General features: G+C 51.9%; 3 protein-coding genes across 3 annotated transcripts; all 3 read left to right on the forward strand.

Annotated features, from left to right (window-relative positions):
* Positions 1-177: 177 nt before the first annotated feature.
* Positions 178-1,741, forward strand: Z517_02681 (uncharacterized protein; the record flags this gene model as incomplete). The annotated part of the gene is made up of 2 exons (XM_013431790.1): positions 178-243; positions 305-1,741. 2 exons carry the CDS (start codon positions 178-180, stop codon positions 1,739-1,741), a joined length of 1,503 nt encoding a protein of 500 aa, XP_013287244.1.
* Positions 1,742-2,445: 704 nt separating this feature from the next.
* Positions 2,446-11,403, forward strand: Z517_02682 (uncharacterized protein; the record flags this gene model as incomplete). The annotated part of the gene is made up of 9 exons (XM_013431791.1): positions 2,446-2,561; positions 2,652-3,444; positions 3,513-5,101; positions 5,169-5,819; positions 5,973-7,381; positions 7,446-7,597; positions 7,642-8,847; positions 8,931-9,227; positions 9,304-11,403. 9 exons carry the CDS (start codon positions 2,446-2,448, stop codon positions 11,401-11,403), a joined length of 8,313 nt encoding a protein of 2,770 aa, XP_013287245.1.
* An 807-nt stretch (positions 11,404-12,210) lies between these two features.
* Z517_02683 (uncharacterized protein) lies at positions 12,211-13,370 on the forward strand (the record flags this gene model as incomplete). The annotated part of the gene is made up of 3 exons (XM_013431792.1): positions 12,211-12,276; positions 12,396-12,459; positions 12,514-13,370. The coding sequence occupies 3 exons, from the start codon at positions 12,211-12,213 to the stop codon at positions 13,368-13,370; spliced, it is 987 nt and encodes a 328-aa protein (XP_013287246.1).
* Positions 13,371-14,105: the final 735 nt, after the last annotated feature.

Consider the following 14,105-nt stretch of genomic DNA (forward strand, 5'->3'; position numbering starts at 1 on the left):
AATGGTTCAGAAACAATTGATGGCATTCAACCTGGCCTTTGCTTTGCTTTGCTCCCCTCATATTCACGTTTACTGGAAGCCCGAAACGGATCACGTGATCGTATGTGGTTGAATCTCGGGCTTGACCTCATGAACCTCAATCTTTGTTTCGTTCTGTTACCAAGACTTGTACCAGAAATGCCCGCCACAGACTCGCCCGCAGTCATTGTAGCCCGCTTTCTGAAAGCAAACCATTACAACGAGGTTGGTCATGACCGCGGACTGCTTTGAGTCCGAACGTGGCGCTCTGAACTGATGAGTGTAGACTCTCGAAGCATTCCTCATCGAGGCAGGACTCTCCGAGGACGTAGCGATCACTAATCCTGGTGACTGGACGATTGAAAAGATCATCGAGGAGAAGAAACAATTCGATGCCAGTCTCGCCTTCGAAAAGGTCGGTGGCGATGCTGATGTCGGGTGGATAACGCCAGCTCCCTCGAAAGCGGTTGAGCCGGAGGGTGTCCCTACCACGTCAAATGTCCTCTGCGTCAGCGGATTGAGCAGCAAAGAGAATAACGACGCGGTAATCTTCGTCACCGCCGCCGACCGCTCATGGTGTAATGTCTCGGCTACGCCGCCATTCACTCGGACAGGCTCGATCGAAAATGCTCACGGAAGTCCGGTTCTATCCCTCAGCTCTCTGGACGGAGGCTATGTCTTCTCGACATCCATGTCGGGACAGCTGATGCTGCATGATTCCCGGGGTCGACTGATTGATAAAGTGCGTGACCATCTCAAATACGCCGTGCAGGTGGTCTCGGGATATACTCGTCAGGGACGATGGATCGTGGCGACGGCCGGGTGGGATCAGAAAGTCCATATCTACGCTCCCGAGCATGAGCTCGCAGGAAACTTCCAGCCCAGCACGGAGTCGGAGATAGCTAGCGACGAGCCCTTCATTCAGGGTCTACTTCGCGACCCGATCCACACCATTACACTGCCCACGAACCCAGAGTCCATGGTTCTCGTCCAAAACCCAGATACTCATGATCTCTACCTTGTCCTGTCCCGACGCGACTCTACCTTCCTTTACTACTACTGCATCACACCCACATCCGACGAGTCATCTTCATCTCGGAGCAGCGAAGTTACATACTCGGTTCAAGAGACGGGACGGCAGAATCTCGCACCTCACTCCAATGCTTGGGTCGCATTTACCCCTTCCTGTCTTGCTGTGTGTCCGACGGACCCTTCCCTCTTGGCCGTTGCAACGTCTCACCTTCCACACATGAAGCTCCTTATCGTCCGACTCCTCTTCCCCACGGCGACCTACAACTCGACCAACTCCATCGCCCTAGACAACGGGTCAGAACCGCAAACCCAAGTCTCGCAAGCCCGCGCCGCCCTAGCACTGCAAGACCGCGAAGATGCCGCCATAAAACTGCACGTGACGACCATGGCCCCTCAAACTCCTTACTCTACGCCGCAGGTCGTTTGGCGACCAGGTGGGAAGGGGGTGTTTGTGAATGCAGATGACGGGGTCATCCGTGGTTTGGACACGCATAGTGGCAAGGTCGTGGCCACCCTCAAGGGACATGAGGTCGGAAGTAAAGTGCGGACTTTGTGGGCTGGCTGGGAAACCGCTGAGTCTGGCAGTCACGGGCATGGAAAGGAGAGAAAGGAGATTCTTGTCAGTGGTGGATTTGATAAGAAGGTGCTTTTCTGGCGGGTTCACGCGGGAGAGATGGGCGTTTCTGACTGAGAGCGAGACACCGGTGAGACGGCGGCGCTGGGGTAAAACCCATCGTTCATTTGAAGAAGGGATTTTGATATATGGTAGACAGCCTTGTAGCCGTGGCTTCAGGTCTCACGTAGGGTGCTCCAGCGTACTGCGTACGGTCGTTGCCGGGAAATCCGCCTGCTGTTTAGGCGGTCTTGACGCTTCTCAGGAACAAGGGTGGCCTAACGTGTCTCCACTGCCTACTCAGTCACCCAATAATATGTACTGCCATCTAAATATTAATGCCAACAAAATCGTTCGTGACTGGCAGCCGCACGCACCTGCCAGCCTAGCAAACCGGTTTTTTCCTTCTCCCCTATCAGAAACCAGGTGTCTTTGCAGCCTCTGGGTTTGAATCATTATTCGACGTCTTGCTCTGCCCCATGAATGTGACCACTTACGACATCGGCATGCGCCTTCGGATCGATGCCACTCACTGTTCTAGTGGCGGAGCGAAGGGCGCAACAGCGCGCGAAACTCAAGGGCATCTTTCCCCCCCCCCCCCCCCCCCCCCCCCCCCCCCCTCTCTCTCTGATTTCCTTGTCTGTCTTGATATGCCCCCTTGTAGGCTGTCTTCCTGCCTAGAATTCATCCGGTCTTGTTAAGTGTTCTGATTTTGGCCTTTGAGCTTCTGCGCCCAAGTTAGCCTATTTTGATGCCTTTACCTCTCTTTGCCTTTGTCCATCATGACGGATGTGGCCCTAGAAGATCGAGCCCGAAGGCATGTTGAGGACATCACACGCAGCAGGCAACCTGGAAAGGATAGTCGGAACATAGAAGACTTGGAATCATCCGTTCGATAGTATGGATTCGCCCGGTTGTGAGATTGTTGTTTGGAAAGTTGATTTCCAACAGCACGAGATCCTCCCTGCTAATACAATACTGGTTCAAGTCTCGCAGATGAACTTTATCGGAGTCAGTCACATTTTCTTTTGGAGCTCTTACAAAATGCCGACGACAACGAGTACAGCGCGGAGAAGGTGCCTGAAATCTCTTTCGAATACAAGCACCACAGCCTACGGATTTACTGCAACGAAGATGGCTTTACCGACGCCAACGTTGAAGCCATCTGTCGCATCGGGAGGAGTACAAAGTTTAGATCTGCTGGTGGAGGGAGAAGGTATATCGGTGAGAAAGGGATCGGCTTCAAGTCTGTCTTCAAGGTCGCGAACAAGGTCTGGATATCTTCTGGCAGTTACTCATTCATGTTCGATCGTCAGAGGCCGCTCGGTATGATTACTCCTATTTGGGCCGACCTCCCCGACAGGCGTCTATCCAACATCGGTACATCCATGCATCTTCAGCTCTCAGATGGTTGCGACGAGCAACAGCTACGAAAGGAGATGATATCTTTTGACGCAAACACTCTAATCTTTCTCACGAGGTTAAGGGAGGTTAATCTAGTTGTGCACACCTCGGGCCAGCCCATTGAAAGAAGGCTCCGTCGAGAGGACAGGCATCTAGACACCAAATCAATCGAAGTGAAGATCTTCGAGAATGACAACGAAGCTCTGCACTATCGCCTCTTCCGACATACTGTCCAGAATTTGCCGGACGAAACGAAACGCCCTGGTCAGACCGAGTCCGAGATCGTGCTGGGATTCCTCCTCTCAGGTTCACAAAAGGATAGACTTCGAACACAGCAGGTGTTTTCCTTCCTTCCCATTCGGGATTGCGGTTTCAAGGTATGACTATGGGCTCTTGTGGCTTTTGTCTCCGATCCTACAGTATGTAAAACTCATTATTTGAAAAGTTCCTCATCCAAGCAGATTTCCTCCTCGTGGCCGGGCGCGAAGACATTGACGTTCATAATCGGTGGAATAGGAAGCTACTCAACTCGATTCCGGATGCCTTTGCAAACGTTGTTCGGTATTTCAACCGCACAACTAGTTTGCGTTATTCGTGGCTCCATCACGTTCCTAGAACATCTGAACTCCAGGCTGATTTCAATATGCTCGGTTGCTCTATCGTGAAGAAGCTCTCCAACACGTGTATACTGGAGTCAGAGGGTGGTCAAATGAGTCCCCCTCTATTACTAACATATGTTCCGAAGCAGTTTACACTTGGCAATGGGGAGCCCTTGAGTCTGAACCAGGGCACCCGGCTCAAGTATTTGTCCAGGAAATACTCTCACGACGACGAGGACAACTTTAAGCTCTTGGGCGTCAAGGTTCTAGACTTTCCCAGTTTCCTCGAGGATCTATTTGACTGCCTTGGAGAACAAGCAGGGAAGGACCGATCTTCAGAGTGGCATTCAGCACTAGCCACAGTTGTTGTCAGACAGTATTACATGTCTCGTGGCGATCGCGCCAAACTTGGCAAGCTTCCAATCATCCCACTCCGTGACGGCCGTTGGATGGCGGCAAACCAATGCGGCGAGTTGCTCTTCTTCGCCACAGGCGAAACCCACCTCTCAATCCCAGAGGGTATGAGTATCATGGAGGTCCATCCGGATGCCCTGAAAGATCCATCGCGAGACACACTATTCCGTCAGTTAGGAGCGAAGCATTTGGACACAGGGGCCATCTGCGATGCTATTGTCAAGATTCATGATTCGTCCGTGGCCCCATCCCCAAGACAGGCATTGATTTCACAAGCTGCCTTTCTCTTCCGTCACTCGTCATGGCGATCCTCCGGCCGTGTTGATTTGTGGGTCGCAACGGATACGGAAACATACCACCGGGCGTCCGAAGTTTATCTCCAGGCTTATGAAGCCGGAGGGAGGAGGTTTCCCACTCTCCATAAAGACTATCATGACGCCGTACCGGAAGAGCAGGAGAAATGGAGGCAATGGCTCAATCAGGCGATTGGGATATGCACGGCTCCTCGTCTCGTCCGCCCACTGCATGGCGGCCGGTTTATTCTCTCTTACGATATGGAGATGATAAGAAAACACTGGCCTTACACACGTTTTCTGAAGCTGCTCAGAGACAATTGGAAGGCCTACTCGGAGTGGCTGGACCGCCGCGAACGAAGTGGACAACAACGATCACACTCGTGGACGATTTCGCGCAATGAGTTGGTGCGTCAACTGGGAGAGACGCAGGTGAAATGCCAAGGCCGAACTGATTCCTATCCTTTGAGCAAGACCGTCCTCCCGTCTGTCTTCCTCCGAGACAGCCGGGAGAAAGCGGTGAAGTATGTCCAAGTGCTGGAAATCCCGGAGCCTGAGGACCAGTCTTGGTCCTTCCTGGAGAATTTGGGCGTCAAAATCGAGCCGAGCGTGACACTTTACCTTGAGGTGTTGGAAGCCATGCGGGACAGGAAACAACAGCTAGAAGATTACACTTGGCTGTATACAAATATCCAGGACATGGGGTCTAAAAATCTGGCAGCGTTAAGGTATGAATGCACACAAGTGATTCTAAGATACCTCTAGATGAAAAATCGGACTTATGAAAATCAACAGGCAAGCCTTCTCTCAACATCCACTGGTGTTCATCCCCCGCAGCAAGTCTGCAGAAGCACGACTGCTGAAGACGGATGAATGCCTCTGGTCCGGCCCACCAGAGTTGCTCAAGAAGAGTGTTATCTTGGAAAGGCTATATCCGTCCTGCCAAAGGCTCTTTCGAGAGTTTTTGGAAGTCAGGGATGCAGACCTACAGACCGTCGTAACTGAGGCCTTGAAAATCACACCCAGCGACGACTTGAGCTACATTGTCGACTTGTTCATATGCTTGGATAAATATACCAAGCGCAGTGGCTCTCATCTAACACCTGAAAACATGACGACCTTCTGCACAACCGACTTGTTCCCCATTGAGCCGTCAGGTGACGGGAAGGAAGTCTCCAGAGCATATTACCTTTGTTCTTGTCAGTCAAACTCGGACTGGTACATCGCGGATCGTCGTCATCTTCGTCATGGGTTTCGTGGGAAAATTCCACTGCTTGCTTTTGACAACAATCAGCTCGCGAAGATGAAGTGGATGTTTCAATTACCAGGGATGAAAGACCGCTTGCTTTCCGAGGTGGCTATCTCTAAACCCCTGCCAGGAATCCAGGCTACTTTGAATCATGAATTTACGACTCTACTCCGCGCGAGAGCGAAGTATATTGCGCGGTAAGCCCAGCCCACCTCACAATTCTCAATTCCCTAGACTCCCGTCGACAAGAAAGAGCCTGGTGAAAGCGAGGACTACCCCCCTGGACCACATTGCGATCTACTTCCGAAGACCAGGTTTACGTGACTGACATGAAATCCAAATGCCACCAGTCTGGTACCAGGTGACGAGGTCGAGCAATGCAAAGCCTTGAAACAACTGAAGACTGTCGAGGCTTACAGCACAAACAAGTTTTCGTTCGAATGGGAAGTGAGAGGCCGCTCCGGTGCAGTTGCAGCCAGTTTTCAAGACACCAGCAAATCGGGTGTCTTCCCAGAAGCAGATAAACTTCGTATCTACCTCGAGGATGGAGAAAGCTATGCCTTGATCGCGGCACGGGCGTTGTCGACCTGGTATCGAGTAGAGAAGGGATTGGAGCTCCCGCTCTGCTTAGCCCTGTCCTGCAATGAGTCAAGCATCGAAGACATTCTCGCGCGGGAAGGAATCTGGCCACCATCAGTTACAGAACCATACCAGGTTGATGACCCTGGTGACACCCAACGTATCAAGGACGCTGAATCCAGCCCGGGAATACTGTCGCCGATTGAGTCGAGCTTTAAAGGAGACAAGCTCACGGACGAAGGAACCTCGCTGCCAACGGTTATAGCACCAAGTCCGGCTGAAGACTTCGATGATGACAAAAGCCCTACCAGGATCGTCCGATCTAGCCCAGTCATGAACAGCGCAGTGACAAGTGCATCAGATACGGGGGTCGCGGAAGCGCCACAGGATTACTTCGAGTGCCCTCCAAAGACTGAGTCCTCGTGCGCTGGGCTCCCGTCGATCTTTCTGAGCTTTGACCTTACTGCTCTACCCCTCGACATATACCTGGGTATTATCGATTTCCCGCTGTTCGATAATCTGACAAGACTCCTGATGATTCATCTCTGTATGTATATGCTCATACGCCAGATGTATCCGAGCATATATCTTTCGGGCCTTTGGACTGAGTCGTCTGACGCCGTGGACCTTTCAGGGGTGCCCATCCTAACTCGTTTCTCCTCGACAAAACCCACCTGGAATACTGTCGTCAAGGCCACGATCATGCCGGGGGCTCTCCCTCGAAGCACTGCTCCCAGTTTGGATAATCTCTTGTCACCTGTTCCTACCCTTATTAGTCCTTCCCCGAACATTCACCCTGTGAGCATTGCTATCCCAAGGACTCTTCCACCTCCACCATCTGTCATTCCGCTCACTACCTTCAAGAGAACTTCCCTCGCGCCAGATCTCGTTCCGAGCAAGCTCCCTGAAACCACTCTGCTCTTGGACTTTGCCATCCTGTCTATTGCCATGTTGACTACAGTCCTCGGTGTTGTGTTTTACAGGCGCTTTGATGGTGGGGGGCGCACAGACGAGGTTATTGAAGAAAAAACCGACGCTATTGAGGAGACAGTGACTTTCGAAACAACCCTCCCTTCTTTGCCAACTGGTATCGTTCCGTCAATGGAGACGCAATTCCCTTCAGACCCAGTTACTGGCATCGTTCCCGCAATGACAGCAGAGAACATCGATTCCGCAATCGGTATGGATTCCCAAACTATGTTACACTTATATCAATGGCTTTACCAGCTAATACGCATTGTCAGATACGCATCTTCTAGAAGAGCCGACAAGCCCAATCATGACAGATGGAAACATCAATGACCAAGATAGCACCAACACTGTCAGAGAACAGCCTCCTCTTCGTGATTACCGTGAATATTGGCAGGCAGAGCTGTCAAAAAACCTGCATGATGCGGTCAGTCAAGCCGAGAAATCCATTGTGCATGACCACTCAGACAGGGGGAAGCTCGCTCACAGGGACAAGTTATCTCACAAGAGGACCCTAACCTTGTTGGACATGGACGAACTAACAACGAGGAATTTCAGCGCCGCGACGGAGCTTTCCCTAAGAATCGCCAGACAGACGAGGATGAAGCCCAGAGTGAACACTCTGAGATGGGATCAGACCCTTTTCAAGAGGACTCTGATGAACAGAACCAAGAAAGGGGCCACGGCAAACCCGATGCGCAAGTTGCTGCCCAGAATAGAGATAGCTTGTCGGAAACCGACAAGAACGACGTCGCTGAGAAGAACGAACCCGTCAACATCAGCGAGGAAAGTCGAGGGATAGAATGGAACGATCACGAATATCCTCAAGACGTTATGTTTGCCCAAATGGAAGCGACACCAAAAGGTCAGTCGCTGGAGAAGAAAGCCAAGAAACGTAACGGAAAACGCAAGCACAAGCCAAGGGTGGGTGATGACGACGATCACAGTGCGATGGATTCGTTCGTATCCGATCCAGCGCAGACATCAAGCCCGGACGGCAGGCAGTCGGACCCAGGCCAGGAGGTTGAGTGGGAGACGACACCATGCGAGGGCCATCTCGAGGACAGACAATTTTTTCGCGAGGATCAAGAGTCCGAGGAGTACTACTCAAGAGCGCCCCTCGGCCCAAACGTTCCGACAATCACAGTTGACGAGGCAGATAGTTCGGGTCAACAAGCTGATACGCCTCCCAACCGAGAAACTGAAACACCAGATCATCAGACCGGGAAGGCTGGGAACCAAACCCAATCAGACATTCAGATTACAGAAGAAAACTACCAAAGCACGATCGTGTCGGACGCAGACATGACTATACTTCCAATGATGGACGGGGTTCCAGAGCTGAGGGGCGAAAGCAAGGACGACTACGGCTTTGTTATGGATCGGTTGAGACAAGTTGGGGACTTGTCGGTGAGAGCCACAGCCCAAGAAGTACGATCACACTCTGTTGGCAGTAGAGGGACCGAAGTGCTGCGGCTGAGCAATCGAGCCAGCCCATGGGGCATCTTGCCACGCAACGACCAAACAGAGGCCTCGGAATTTCTCGATTTGTTTATGTCTCGACGCCTCGACGACAGTTTTGTGAATACGAGCCGCGGCCTCTTATTCAATCCATCTCCATCGACAGTATTCTTGGACGAGGATACCCAGGAGACCAGATTTCTCGGAGAACTTTACGTACGTATTCTTCTTGGTGGTCACTTTTTGCTCAATCCCTCTTTCCCCTGTCCTTGTTGTTGACACGGCCTCGTCTGGGCCAGGTATCTCATCTTTTAGGTTCGCTTCTAGGCCAAGATTCCTACCATCCTGATGAGCACTGGACCAGCAGCATGCGCTCCCGCAACGGACACAAACCGTATGACGAGAACACGGCGGAAGATGACCTTTCCACCTTCACAATATCCGAGACCCGTGGCAAGCTCCGAGATTCGACTATTCGAGGCTATCAGATGCCTGATTCAGCGCTCCACGAGACGTGCAAATTTCACATACAAGTCTGCGCTACCAACGGGAACCTACATTGGCCATTTAGACTGTCAAATGCGCAATATAATAAGGTCAGCATAGCTAGCCACACGACCCAAAGAGGAAGCAATCAGGAATACCAAAACTGACAGATCACTTTGTTACCAGGCCAAAGCAATGACTTTAGGTAGCGGCAAGACGAGAAAGACGAGCCCCGACAATGTGTTCGTCCTCGCCCGCGTGTACCATGTCCGTACAAACCCGGGAATCGCCTTGTACGCCGACCCTTGGCGACTTCACAAGGAGGGCTCTATTTCAATCGAGGCTGCTAGTTCCTTTCGAGGGAGCATCTCGCCACTGGCCTCGGCCATGGTTATCGAAAGACCAACAGAAGCAATCATGGCCTCGGAAACAGAAAAGATCTATCACGGCCTGGAGATTCGCACGGACCAGATTCGGCTGCTAAAACTCGACCTCGACGGCGGCGGCAATTCGCAGCTGAAAGGAAAGCTCATGGTTGCGTCGTCAATCAAGCACAGCATGCCTTTGGCTGAGTTCTGTGCGATATCTTACGTCTGGGGTGCCGAGCCCACAAAGCTTTCGCCATTCCAATTTGTGGTAAATGATGTGGAAATCCCCATTACAGAATCTTTGTGGACATGCCTCCGCCGCCTTCGCCGCGACGGCGTAAATGACTTGATATGGGCGGACGCCGTCTGCATCAATCAGAAGGATAACCTCGAGAAGAGCATGCAGGTCCGCCGCATGGGATCCTTGTACAGTCAAGCCAAACGTGTGATTGTCTGGATCGGCAGCAGGAAGGACGACGACTGCGATGCGATTGGTCTACTCGATGAACTCGGAAAGCAGCGAGGATCGCGGCGGGGGGTGGGGGAGCACGCAGTCAAAGCTCTTCTGTTGACTAACGAGGAAAGAATGCAGATCAAAGCATTTCTGCAACGGCCGTGGTTCACTCGGACCTGGATCATCCAAGAGCTGGTCTTTGGCTCCCGCGTTACCATCATGGATGAGAATTCCCAAATCGAATGGGACGACTTTATGGAAGGGGTCATGGCGTTCGAGGAACATATGCAGCAGCTATATGCTGCTGTGGGAGCAGCAGACCGGAAGCAACTGCCAGTCACATATTCGGATCCTGCCCGTGCTCTACACCACACGCGACGGTGCTTGGAAGGCCACTCGGGACAACCTCGAGTGGGTCGTTTAAAGCTCCCTTTTCTGAGACTGGTCGAAATTTTCTTCTATACCAAGTCCACTAAACCGCGCGACAAGCTCTTTGCTATGATCAACCTGGCAGCTGATACGAGCAGCGACAATGAGGCTTTTATACCCGACTATGAATCAGATGACGCCGTCATACTTTCGAGATACGCCGAGGAGTTTGTCAAAAGGAACCGCGTTCTCGAGCTTCTGTATCGGGCTGGAAGAGAAAAGGGCAGTCGGTTTTCTTCCTGGATCCCCGACCTAATGAACCACGATGGCAAGCATCACTATGGACCTACCATCTCCACATGGAGAGCGGTGGGGACAAGAAACAAGGCTGGATTTAGCGCAGGGGCGTCCCTCTCCCCCAATCCGATCGTGAGCAACCCAGGACTCAATCCCATCCTATCCATCACAGGCAAGATGTTCGATACCGTACAGACCTGCCGATTTCTTCCCATAGGGCCTGGCGCGAGAACCATCCGTTTCAGCGACACCCTAGAAGAACTTCGCCAGCACTTGTCCTTTCTCCACTACTACCCGAACCTGGGAAAGCACTGGCACGACCAGGTGCTTATCAAGATGCTCATCGGGGATGCTGTCGGCCCACAAACGAGGACAGACATCCTCCCTTGGGAGAAGAGCGGGGAGGAAGAGAACCCGCCTGAAATATGGCCGCAAGGTTTTGAAAACGAGGTTCTCGCCCTGCGTCCTGGCCAGGATGCGCGGCAACACCTCTCCGAGCCAGAAGAGGTCCAGCGGCGAAGATACCAATTTTGGGAGACCGCCGCTGCCTTTGTCGGGAGGATTCCGGATGCAGCGGCCTGTCTTACCATGAGAGGGTATGCAGGAGTCGTGCCTGGAGGAACCAAGCCTGGGGACAACATCTTTCTGGTCCATGGAGCTAGTGTGCCGTTCGTAATCCGAAAAAGACCTGGCACCAAGTTCTATGAGCTACGAGGAGAGTGCTACATTCATGGGGCCATGTATTACGACGGAAAAGCTGTTGACAATCTGAAAGACGAGGTGGTACCCTTGGTGTAGGGTTAGCGAGCAGGAAATGAGACACTCTGAAAAAAGATCAACGAGAGCGGTTGTCTACCCAGGTACATCTCCGTAAATACCTGGATCTAATGAGAAACAAGAAGTGCCCTTTGAAAAGCCTCTTTCAGGAATGAATGCACCATGCGAGCCACGAATTTGGAACTCGACATAAACAACGGGGTGTTCTATCAAAATGTTTGAAGGCGTATCCAGTATGGTGGTGGTAAGTGTATCCTCCAGTAATTCATCCAACGTACATATTACTTCTTTCCCAGGCTCGAAGGTGAACATCCGAAACCCACTTGAGGAAAGGTCATGGTGTCTTCTTTGGTAGCTCGCTGCACGCACAAGAAATCTAAGCCCATCTTCAAGAACTTCACAATGTCTACCTACTTGTGTTAGTATCGACGTCGCTTCTCGGTCAAACCCCTTGGAATACAGATCCTTACCTTATCTGTTTCATCATCACGCCCCAGTTATTGTTCCCTTTTGTACCGAGTCATGGGGTGCATGGCCTGTTTATGTTTGACGCGCGTCGTTGTCGGAATCCGACCTTCCGATCTGGCTCATATGTGTGTCATTTGTGTCATTACACGTCATTTGAAGCCGGATCCAATTTTCTCCGACATCCTCGGCCATTTGCAAAGGGGGCGAGACGCGGTCCAGGCGCATGGCATGATCATCGACCCAACGCTCAGTGGGTGTAGACCACCATTCTTCATTTCTTTTCTATTGCCTGCAAGTTCCTGAGCGTGGCATCGTGGTTGTCTGCACATCCTTTCCTGAATGCCCCTTAGCAACCCGATGATGGACACTGTCGAGGGCGAATTCACCACCAAGGATGGCACAAAGCTATATACCAAAACATGGAAGGTACGGACCCGGCCGGAAGCATCTCTCGCTACCACAGGCCAACCAGCACATCGCGATGCGTTGTTGATGAATCTCTTCACAGTCTCTCTCTCTGACGATTTGTCTTCTCTCAAATCTAGCCCCGAAGCGATGCAGTGCAGGCCGTCTTGATCTTCCTTCATGGGTTCTCCGACCACATCAATGGTATATTGCCCCCCGGCAAGTGCATGCAGCTTATTGAGAGACTTACATCTTTAGCTTACTACGATCTCTTCCCCACTCTGTGCTCGCCCCCGTTCAACATTGCCGTCTACGGATTCGATCAAAGGGGTTGGGGCCGATCATGCCGTAAGCCAGCAGACAATGGCAATACAGGCCCCACGACACTGGTCCTATCCGATCTTCATGATTTTGTTCTCCATGTGGCATCGTTGCCCGAGACTCAGGGCAAGCCATTGTTCCTGATGGGCCACAGTATGGGTGGAGGTGAGGCTCTGTGCTACATGCTCTCCACATCTACGGAGTATTCCAATCGACCTGCGATCTGTGGCCTGCTCCTCGAAGCGCCTTATGTGGAGATACATGCGTCCAATCAGCCATCCTACTTGAAAGTTCAGGCGGGCAAGTTGGCCGCCGTGCTTTTGCCCCGTACACAGCTCAAACAAAAGCTGAGTGCAACGTACATGTCCCGTTCGCAGACGGTCTGTCAAGACTGGATTGACGACCCACTGTGCCATGATACCGGCACGCTAGAAGGACTCAAAGGACTCTTGCAAAGAGAGGCAGAACTTTCGCATCTCTCCCATGGCCGCACCATACCTGGTTATACAACAAAAGCCCCGTGTCCCCTGTGGTTCTCCTTTGGTACCGGCGACCGGATCTTGTCGTACATCGCCGCGCAGCAACTATTCAACGTCTTGGAAGCGCCCAACAAAGACAAAACATTCAAGTCGTATCCCGACGCCTATCACAAGCTCCATGCTGAGCCCGACGGAGTAGGCGAACAGTTTGCAAAAGATGTGGGAGAATGGATCCTGGCACATGTTGAGAAGCAGGCAGATGTCGCTCAGGTTGGTCACTCGCCGTCCGATCAAAAGACAGACGGTGACTTATAGATCACAGAAGGCCAAGTTATGATAGAGGCCGCACACCAAGAAGATATCCATGAGACGACACAGGATCCGAATGGCTGTCCCTGGAACCCTCAATCCCGCCCTGCTGCCTTGTAAAACTCACAAGGCTCGTTCCTGCAGCTGACATGGCCACATGGAACCAATGGGCGCATGATTTGCAGCGTTGACCGGGCATGACGACACGGGCATTACATAATAATGCCGCCTTTCCATATTTGCACTAGCGTCGTTTGGTATCAACTTTGTTGTCTTCTGCAAGATTCCAGCTTCTCAATCGTTCCATCTGCATGTATCCAAACAAATCCTCATTGTCCATGTCTTTCTTACCCGGGACTGTCTGGTATTTTTCCGCTTTGTCTTTGTCTGCTGGCTTTCAGTTTCGGGACATTGCATTGCAGATATGCACATCTCAAAGAAAGCCCCGCGACACACCCAGCCAGCCTTGCCTGGCTTGCTTGTTACACCGGCCACCTGACTCCATCGCCGGTCCGGTGAGACTTTTAAGCACACAGCCATAATGTCCTGAGACCTTGACAAAGAACATGTCGGATGTCGTGAGTACATCACAATACCCATCCAGAATACCCATACATTTAGTGCAGGATGACCCCTCCCAACAGCTAAGTGGACAAGGTAAATGCAGCAGTCCTGGGAGCGCTGGCCGTTTGCCGTGTCTTAAAACTTTCTTTATCTCCTCTGCTCGAAGGGCCCCAGACC

Source organism: Fonsecaea pedrosoi (assembly GCF_000835455.1).
Source record: "Fonsecaea pedrosoi CBS 271.37 unplaced genomic scaffold supercont1.2, whole genome shotgun sequence".
Lineage (NCBI taxonomy): Eukaryota > Fungi > Ascomycota > Eurotiomycetes > Chaetothyriales > Herpotrichiellaceae > Fonsecaea > Fonsecaea pedrosoi.